At 37.0% G+C, this 10,905-nt stretch overlaps 1 protein-coding gene across 1 annotated transcript; it reads left to right on the forward strand.

Moving 5' to 3' along the window:
* The first annotated feature begins 14 nt into the window (after positions 1–14).
* On the forward strand, positions 15–9,828 carry FBXO48 (F-box protein 48). The gene is made up of 3 exons (XM_036751304.1): positions 15–109; positions 3,911–4,249; positions 8,494–9,828. Exons 2-3 carry the CDS (start codon positions 3,947–3,949, stop codon positions 8,653–8,655), a joined length of 465 nt encoding a protein of 154 aa, XP_036607199.1. The 5' UTR covers positions 15–109; positions 3,911–3,946; the 3' UTR covers positions 8,656–9,828.
* The last annotated feature ends 1,077 nt before the right edge of the window (positions 9,829–10,905 follow it).

A 10,905-nucleotide genomic window follows, 5' to 3' on the forward strand; every position in this document is an offset into this window, starting at 1 on the left:
TCGTAGAGCAAGCTGGAATGATGGGGTTTGATTCGAATTCCGGAGGATTTAAACCGCTGTTAGAATTGTAGAGAGGGGGGCGTGTAACGGCCGCCCAACCCCCAAACAGGTAGGGGACCCGGATTTCCCGGCAGCCCACGCGCCCCCTCATTGCCCGTGAATGCTGCGAGCCTGACTCTTATGCTTCGGTGACAGTTGGTGGGCACCGTGGTTGTTTTTGTCATTGTCAAACCCCCTCAATTATAAGGAGTCCTGGGGCGGGGAGGGGGCGACCAAGGAGTAGGCGTGTGTGTCTCCACTACTCCAGCCTGGTGACTAGATCCCTCCCCGAGGGCGGGACGCTTCCCGGGGCTTGTGCCCTCTCCTTTCTCGGGCTGTCATCTCCAGCCCAGGACTGTCACCCAATGCTGAAGAGGGGAGGGGAGGGGCCGTAACCTGGCCGTGTTTTTGGTTTTGTTTTTTTTGGTTTTTTTTTTAATGGTATCTTAAAGCTTACAAAGTGCTCTGTCTCACAACACTGTGAGGTAGGTGGTGCAGGGATTATACCTATTTTATAGGTGAGGAACTCAAAAGAAACAGAGCAGGTTGCCCGGTGTCCCCATGACTAGGAAAGGACACTTAGTAGACGCTTTCAGTGACGAGGGAAATCTGTCAAAGTTCGATTTACAGTCCTTAAAAAAAAAAGTATATGGAAAAATCAGATTGCTGGGAATCACTTTTTATTAATCGATTAGCATTTATTAAGCGCCTATTATGTGCCAAGCACAGGGATGCGAAGAATGGCGAGACAGCCCCACCCCTCCAAGAGCTTCCAGTCCAATGGGAGAGAAAACATGCAAACAGCATCTGTACAAGCAAGATATGTGCAGGGTAAACGGGAGGTAGGCTCAGAGGGAAGGCACTGGATAGAGGCCTGGGACCTGCTTCTTGCACAAGGTGAGGCTTTAGCTGAGACCCGGAGGAATGCAGGGAAACCAGTTCGAGGAGATGCGGAGAGAAATCGGGCTAGTCAGGGAGTGTCTTTCGGAAGGACCAACAGCTGGTTTTAGAAGTCAAGCTTTAGGAACCTAGTGAGGGTATCCTCCTCCACCTGCTGCTGCAACTAAAATACCTCCAACTGAAGAACAAGGCTTTCCATAAGTAGAGGTGAAAGAATCTAAAGGTTTACATGGCACAGATGCCCTCCTGGAGTGGTAGCCCTGACCTGAAGCTCGAAGTCATGTGTAAATGATGTAGGATTTAGGAACTCAGAAAAAGGGTTTTGAAAGAGAAGAGACAGTTATAGGACATTTGAGGGTCCCTGGTACTAAAAAGTAAACCTTCACAACTTTGCCCTGTCTGGGGGCCACATTCAGATAAAGAAGGCTTCTATTTTATTTTAACCATGGTAACCTCAGCTGACGATTAACTCAAAAGAAGGAAAGTATTAACTATTAGAGCACAAAAATAAACAAATAGAATGGTAAGAACTGTAGTTTGAGGGAAACCCAACAGAAACCTATCTCAGAAGATCAGTGCTTTGAAGGAAGAGAGTAATTTAAATATAACATTTAAATTGACATTTAAAAGACCATATATAAAAAAACCACATAGTTTGAGTTACTTTCAATTTGTTACTGATACTCAAATTGATCTAAGTTCTCATTAATTTGTGAGTTCCCTCCAGTGATACCTGTCACACACTATTCATGCCTGCCCAGTCTGAGCAACTCTTTTTTTCGTGTCCTCTCATAATTTTATCACAGGGGCTTCACATAATATGCTGGAGGCCCCCTTAATTTCTCCGAACATTGTATATAAGTAGAATACTCTGAATGTCATGTCCACCTGTCAGAAACCACAACATATACATTAACAAAACAACAAAACATCTTTTTTTTTGTTTGTTTTTCTGTCAGCTTCTTGCCTCCTTCTGGGTGTTTTCCAGATTTTGTTATCATCTTCATTATTTAATGGCAAATCTAGGAAGTGATCTCATATTTAGTTTTTTAAAGTGTTTCATCCTAATAATTGATAGTTTTTAAAAGAACATGGAGCCTTTGTAATGGAGATGTAAAACTAAATATATGATAATATATTTAGTGCTTTAAATAAATAGGGCTTTAATAGTGCTTTAAACATGTTTATGTACAAAAATAGGGCACTCCTTAAAGTGTTTCATCCTAATAATTGATAGTTTTTAAAAGAACATGGAGCCTTTGTAATGGAGATGTAAAACTAAATATATGATAATATATTTAGTGCTTTAAATAAATAGGGCTTTAATAGTGCTTTAAACATGTTTATGTACAAAAATAGGGCACTTCAAACTGGTATCTAGGTTTATAGGATTGGGGGAAGAAGAGGTTGGACTTTAGTGGTGGGTATAAAGAGCCCTATCTTTCATCTCTGTTCTTGCCTTGCCACACTAGTGATCACAGTTGGCTAACATTTCAAGTAAGTAGAAGTATACTCCAATGAAAAAGATAGGTATGTATGTGGAAGCTAATCATTAGGTCAGTAGTCTAACCTACAAAGCAACAATACACATAGTTATTTGTGGGGGAAAAAACAGTCATATAACCCTGTGTTTCTTCCTATCTTTTCAACTAATGGTGCTGGCTGGATGGCTCCAGGGGATATTTCCAAAGTACAAATTATACCACTAAACTGTATAGTTTAGACTTGGTGCCTTGATGACTTGAATCTTGACCACTTAGCAATTTCAGACAGCTTTAGATAGCCAGAGTGCTGGGCCTGGAGTCAGGAAGACCTCAGTTCAAATCTAATCTCAGATACTTACAAACTGTATGACCCTCTACGAGTAACTTTACTAATGTCAGGCTCAGTCCCCTCATCTATAAAATGGGGCTAATAGATAATAATAGCACCAGTCTTCCATGGTCGTTGTGAGGATCAAATGAGATAATAATTGTAAAGCATTTTACAGTGCCTGGCACATTAATAAGTGCTATATATAAATTTTATTCTATATATTTTAATATATTTTATTTATATTAATGTTTATATTTTGTTAACAATATTTATTATTTAATTTATCATTATTATTATTATTACTACTCTAGTGCCAAAATGAACTTCTAGTAGCAGTTCACGTTTTAAGTTTTTCTCCCAACAGTTCTGTGAGTTAGTGTAAGAATTATCTCCATTTTATAAGTGAGAAGACTAAGGTTCAGAGTTTGTGAATAAAAAAACACATCACAAAAGGAGAACACTGAAGAATGACAGCAAGTCCAGTATTCTTTCTACTATTAGGAATGCTTTTAGAAACTATGTGGCTAAAAACAAAAAAAAAAAACAAGCCCACCTATTAGGCTTTTAAGAAAGCCAACTTTTTTTTTTTGCATAAATCACCTAGTAGGCCTATTCACAAATTGATAACTAAGATATTAATGGCGTAGTATTTTTATAGTCATTGTCAGTTCTGCTAGACATCAAGTATCCTAATTGTATAAGAATTTAAGGAATTGAATTTCACACATTTACTAACACATGAGCAACAAGCTGGGGTTAAGACATTATAAACTAAAATGTGGATTCTGCCTTTTGGAAGAACATTCCTACACCATTTAAGATTAGTGTAATATATTAGAAAAAGTGCTGGACTTGCAGTCAGTGAATTTGAGGCCAGCTCCACCACTTACTAGCAATGTAACTTTTGACAGGTCATTTAGCTGCTCTGAACTCTTGTCTCCTTATCTGTAAAATGGAGATAGTAATTTTTACACTAACTACCTTGAAAGGTCCCCATGAGGCTAAATGCTTAACAGTGACTATTCCTACACTTTTACAGATATGGGGGGATAGCTTCATTTAGGAAAAGCGATATTTGAATAGAATAAAATGATAAAGTGTGAGTAGAATCTGTAGTGTGTTCTGAAGAAAATGAATGTGTTATACTATGTTTTAGGTCACATATGAAACAGATTTACCAAAACATCAAATTATGCAGAAATTCTCCAAGAGAAATAGTAATTCACCTGTTGCCGGTAAAGAACTGAACTCTGTTTGTCCTGATAAGAAGAAAGAAAATAAAGACAATTTTGTTGAAATATTACCTCCAGAAGTCACTTTTAAAATTTTTAGCCAACTCGACATTCAGAGTTTATGCCGGGCTGCAACAACATGCAAGAGTTGGAATCAAGCAATCAAGAATTGTGACTACTTATGGAAACCCCACTGTTTGACTGTTCGAGCTATATGTCAAAAAGAGATAGATGGTGATCGAGGAAATGGATATTCGTGGAGGGTAAGTTTAAACACTGAAAATCGCTGTGTTATAAGCAGTGCCTATACAAACAAAAACAACAAAAAATGGTAACATTTTTAAAATTTGCTAATTCCACATATTTATACATTATAAAACTCAAAACCACTTCTTATGACTTATCCATCATAATTTCTCATAAACTATCCTTATCCTTATAATACCATATACGTACGTATACATACATATGTCAATATAATTATAGAGAGTTTGAGGGAAGGCTTAACCCTCAGAATTACATTTCATAGTTGGAAGAGACCTTGGCAGCCATCTGCTTCAACAAGTACCTGAAAAAAGAATCCCCTCTACAGTCAAGCCAACTAAATAATTGCCTGGCCTTTGCTAAAAGGCCTTTAGTGAGGGAGAACACACTACTTTCTCCAGAAGCATCTCATTCTACTTCTGATATGGCCTTCATTTCCTTTCCATCTCTAGATCCATGTTCCTATGAAGAGTTTTTAAGCTTTTCTTTACATCAAGCCTGAATTTGATTCTTTGTTACTTCTACCCGTTGTTCCTAATTCTGCCTTTTGGGACCATCCAGAACAATTTCTCTTCTATATGATAGGCCTTCAAATACTTGAAGACAGCTAACATATTCCCTTTAACACTTCTCTAGACTAAACAGCCTCATTGCCCCCATTTCCTGAAGGAAATACCATTCTCATATGGTATGAATCTGAGGCCTTTCACTATCGTGGTTATTCTGCTATGGACACTTAACTTTCTCAAACTGTGGTGCCCCAAACTGTACACAATGCTTCATATATGATCTTACCAAGACAGAGTATAAATAGGACTGTCACCTCTTTATTCCTAGACATTCTGCCTTTCTTACTATGTATGGGAATACATTATTTTTTTAATGCTATATGTCAAAAAGATACAGATGATGGTCAAGGAAATGGATATTCATTAAGTTTAAAGGTAAGTTTTTATTCTGAACTTAAACATTGAATAAAACAGGCGTTTCTATATATACATATATAAGAACAGAATAAGAGGATTTTATATGATATTGCAAATCTCTGTTAATTAATTGCAACTTGCTTTTCTTTTTAAGTATTATATTATTAATGTTTTGGGTTTTTTTTTTTTTTTGCTTAATGGGAAGATCTTTCTCATCCATTAATAGGCCCATGTGACCTGCTTAAGTCACATGGAAGCCTAAGTAACATGAGCCTGGGTCACAAGGGTTGTGATGCCCTCTGACCCTGAAGAAGTGTATATATACTGGAAGGTTAGCATTTTGCTTTGGGGCTCACTCATGGGACGAGTATTCCTGTGATGTAGCCAGATGAGATTCTGGGTAGCCATTAAGAAGCTCCCTGGCTTCAAAAACCCAGTTGTTGGTGCTTCTCTGTCTCTCTGGTAACTGTGTATGTATTGCTGTGGACAGGCAGAAGCCCTGTCTGCTGATTTGTGTTATTTGCACTGTTTATATAATTTCTTTTTGTATTTGCTCTGAAATTCAGGGTGTTGACTTTTACCCTGAACTAAGTGAATGGTATGTGTGTATATATATATGTGTGTGTGTGTATATATATATATATGTGTGTATATATATATATACATATATATATGTATATATATATATATATATGTATGTATGTATATGTTTGATTAAAGTAAGATTGTTGACCCCTACCTGTGCTAGCAGCCCTCCTCTGTGCTGGTGTTATTAGTGTAACACCCCCACAGCATCTGCAAGCAACATTGTTGTTACAAGTGTATAAGTTCAACCTAAAACTTTCAAAGCTATACTGCTTGCCTTTGCTTCTTTCTGCTCTTCCTTCTGTTCTCTGCATTTTTTGAAAGATGTCTCATTGACTCTCTTCTTTTTTAGCTGCTATCCTATCCCTATTCCATCCCACCCTCCTCACCTCTCTTGAAAAAAAAGAGAAAAAGAGAAAGTCCTTGTAGTAAATAGCAGTCAAGCAAAACAAATTCCTATATTAATTGTGTCTGAAAATGTATGTTCTGTCCTTCATCTTGAATCTCTCACCCTTCTATCAAGAGATGACTAGCATATTTCATCATCACTACTCTAAAATTAGTGCATTGATCAGAGTTCTTAAGTCTTTCAAATTTGTCCTTCTTAATAATCTTATTGTATAAATTATTCTCTTACTTCTACTCAGTTCACTCTGCATCAGTTCACACAGATCTTTCCAGGTTTCTCTAAAACTTCATTTCATCATTTTTATGGCACAATAATATTCCATTGTATTAATATTCCATAAGTGGTTTATCTATTCCCCAAAATGTTGTCACTCCCTTAGTTTCCAGTTCTTTGCTACCACAAAAGGAGCTGTTATACATCTTTCTTTGAACTCCTTGGGATATAGGATCACATTAGCTTTCTTGGCTGCCATATCACTCTACTGAGCCATCCAAAACCCCTACATCTTTTTATCTTTTTCAGATGAACTGCTAAGTTTAGCCATACTTCTCCCATCTCCTACTCAGGAAATTGATATTTTCAGTTCAACTTTAAAATCAAAGTTAACCCTTTCTTTTTGAATCATGACTTTGGCATCCATCATATTATCTATCCCTCCTAACTTTGTGTCATTTGTAAATTTGATGATGCCTAAGTCACTGGTAAAAATAGTAAACATCATAGAACCAAGCACAAATCCCTGGGGTGATTCAGCAAGATGATATTGTGAACAAATGATGACTACTCTTGAAATCCAGTTGTTCAAGCAGGTCCAAATACACCAAATTTTACTATCATCTAGCCTATATCTCTCAAAATTTCCCACAAAAAAATGGCATGGGAGATTTTAGTAAATGTTTTGCTAATAGCTAAGTAAACTTTATTTGCGTCATTCCCCTAATCTACCAAACTAATAACTCTGTTGAGTGTAAATATAGGCTTCTACGTCTTCCCTAATTAACCAGCTGATCAATAGAGAATGCTAGTTATTAAAGAATTTTCCTGTAACCTCATTATGATGTGTTCCCAAGCTCTTAATTTATTTGAAAGGAGCATAGGACTTTAGGCCATTGGATGAAAGATAAATGAAAGTAGGGAATGAATCCAGAGGCAGTGGTATGCCCTCTACAATCCTGATGACCATGTTATTAAAGAAACTGGACTAATAGGAAACAATACTTCAACAGGGAGCAGCAGAAAGAGACACACAAAAGAGAAAATACAAATATAAAGATACAGAAAGAGAGCCACTGGAGGGAGAAAGCAGCTTAAGGAAGTATAACCCTTCATGATAGAACTCTAGAAAAGCACGAAGCCTCAGAATCCATCAAAGAGCTACACCAAATGGGAACTTCACGAGAACTCCACAAAGGGAGGAAAGGATTTCCAATAACTAGGACTTGTGAAGTACCCATTTGCCACATGGTTCTCTACATGTATCTCACTACTTTTGTACTTGAGCCAACCTTCCCCAGCAGTTTTGTGTGTGCAAGGGGAGAGTGCACCCTCTTTTCTTGAAGGGGATGTTTTGTGCCAACTATTTTTACTATATTATTTTAGTAAATACTTTAAAAAGCCAATTTGGGTGACTAGCTGGTTATCAATTGGACATGTACCAGTACAGGGACATGAATGAAAATATTAGAAACTCCAGCTTCTCAGGGTAAATTCTGAGTAAGACTAGTCAATAAATCCTCTGGGGCCCTCAATGGGAGTGCAAGTTGGGGGTGTTGCCCCAGAAGATATGCTGCCCTAAAAAGAAGTAAGGTTAGGTTAACATGAGTTATTACTCTTCATGAAACCTTCATGCTAGCTCTGTGTGAGAAATGCTTTCCTTTCTGTTCAGTAAACATCCCTTAATAATACATGCTAGAATTTTGCTAGATATCAAAGTCAAGTACACCGACCTAGTTTGCAGACTCCATTCCCTTCAGATGCCCTTTTAAAAACTTTGGTGTATTCCCCTTTTCCAGCTAATCCACCATTTTAAACAACTCCCAACTTCTTCATGAAAATTTTTTTTGCTCTTCAGAATGGAGGTGACTACTTCTTTTAACCATATCCTGCCCAAACAACTCCTCTGTTCTTTCTCTGCTCTGTGCACTTTGTAAAATATAAAATTATTCCTATATTTTACATTTAATATTCTATTGTATGATTCATGTATTTTATTGTTATATTTTAATTTTATTATATATTTTATTGCATGTGTTCATCCTTCTCCTGAATGCCCAGAAAATAAAATTTCAACCTGTTTTTAACTGATATGGCTTACCTTTTTCAGGTAACACTACTGAGGAACTATTGGAAGAGTAAGGTAAAGCATGAATGGCTAAGTGGCAGATACAGCAACATTTGCTCTTCCATTAGCCTACCAGAAAAAAATATGTGCCCTATGGATGCAGATACCTGGGGGGAGATTCTAGAAGCAGAACTTGAAAGATAAACTGAAAAATCCAGAAGTCTTGACTTTGAAGAGTTGAAAGCAAACATTGTTATGGTGCAAATACTCTGTACTTTTGTTTACTCATTGTTCATTGTTTTATTTGTGAACTTTTAAAAGGACATTATATGAAATATAAATCTTTATTTTGCACTTTACCCCTTTCCCCCCAACATTTTTATTTGATATTTTTATTATAAGAATGAAAATTCCAGTGATGCTATTTTTAAAAGACATACTGAACTGCTGAATTGGTTTCAAGATTTGTGTAATATTGGTTTTTATAATATGCTATATATTATTGTGAAATAATAGAAATAGGCTTGAATAAGTTGTTGTTTCTAGAATATTTTAAATGAAAGTTCAGTATCTTTAGGAAGAAAATTTGTTCCAAATAGAGTACTCTTAAATTGTGTTCTATGACATGTAAAAAAAAAATAGATTTAAGTAACAAACAGCTATTTGAGAAAATGTCCCCAACCATAAGCAAGCTTCCTTCTCTAACTAGAGGTGTTTATATGTTATGACAGCAAACAGATCTGACCAAATAAAGAGAGGGTATTAAAGCACTTGGAAGTATTATATACACAGCTGTAAGGTATTTTTATTGCCCCATATTTGTACCTTCAATGTGTGCCTTCATGTGAAATTTTTTTCCAGTTTCTTTAGATTTTTTTACATATATATTAGTATGCTGGTTTACATTATATCCTTTATTATTTACACTGTTTCTTTGTTTTCCATTCCTTCTATTTCAATATTATTTCTAGTGTAATTGTCTCCTTTAACACATGAGGAAACTGAGGTCCAGAGAGGTGAGTGCCCTGCCCAGGGTTTGACAGGTAATAAAAATCAAAGTTGAGATTCTAAAGGCAAGTCAAGAGGGCAAAGAGGATGTCAAGATGACTCTTCTCTCCTGGCTCCACTCCCAACTCTCTGGGTTTTCCCAGTTTCTCTCCTCTCCATAAACCCCCTCCACTTATTAGAATCTAAGCTTCTGCAGAATGAGGACTACCTTTTCCCCCTTGTGTTTGTATTCCTAGCACTTAGCACAGTGCCTCATGCCTAGTAAGTGCTTAAAAAATGAATTACCTATCTATAAATCATTATGAGGCAGCATAACTGGCACAATGAGTAGAACACTGGACCAGGAATTAGGAAGACTTGAGTTCAAATGCAGCCTCAGAAACTTTCTAGCTGTGTGACCCTTGGTATGTCACTTAACCTCTGTCTGCCTCAGTTTCTTCAACCATAAAATGTGGATAATAATAGCACCTACCTCCCAGGGTTGTTGTAACGATCAAATGAGAATTTGTAAAATGCTCAGCATATAGTCAGCACTATAAATTCTTGCGATAGCGGTGAGATTGGCAAGAAAAATATTTTTTTTTAAAAGATCTCAGAACTGTTTAATAGGCACTGTATTGAACGTCAGTCAGCTAATTCAATCACTGTATATCAAACATAAACAGCACTTTGCAGTTTGCAGTATTTTCCTATCCACCCATTCATCCACTCTCTCATGTTATCCTCACAAGAAACACAGGCAAATTGTACAGATAAGGGAACACGTTACAAAGTAAAGAAACTTGCTCAAAGTTCAGGCAGCTACTCAGTGTATTGAACTTGGATTTCGAAATGCGGTCTTCTTGCTCTGTGTCTAGTATAGTGGTATCAAACTCAAATTGAAGGGACTCACCAAAACATACAAAAGGATCCCTGCAGGCCACATATTGACTTACTTTTAAAATGTAAAATGTATATTTTACTGCATCTTTTCTTGTTAAATATTTCCCAATTATATTTTAATCAGGATCAGGCCACACTCAGGTGTGTTGTGGGTACCCATTTCTTTTCTATCTTTTGGATCACCTGCAGAATCATAGACTCACAGAATTCGAGGGTTGAAAGGGACCTCAGCTGTCATCTAGTCTCACAACCAAAAGGATCGCTGCTATGGTATACCTGACATCTGATCGTTCAACCTCTATTTGCAGACCTCCAAGGAGGAACCCACACCTTCTGAGTTAGCCCATTCTACCTTTGAATGGCTCTAAGTGTTTAGAAGTTTTTCTTGCCATCAAGTATAAGTTCATCTCCTTCCAAAACCACCCATTGCTCCTGATTCTATCTCTTTGATACAAACAATCTAATTAGAAGGCAGCTACAGTAGATAGAGCACTGGACTTGGAGTTAGGAAGTTCTGCATTCAAATCCTACCTCGGACATTGTGTTACCCTGGGCAAGTCCCTT

This window comes from Trichosurus vulpecula, chromosome 3 (genome assembly GCF_011100635.1).
Source record: "Trichosurus vulpecula isolate mTriVul1 chromosome 3, mTriVul1.pri, whole genome shotgun sequence".
NCBI classification, from domain to species: domain Eukaryota; kingdom Metazoa; phylum Chordata; class Mammalia; order Diprotodontia; family Phalangeridae; genus Trichosurus; species Trichosurus vulpecula.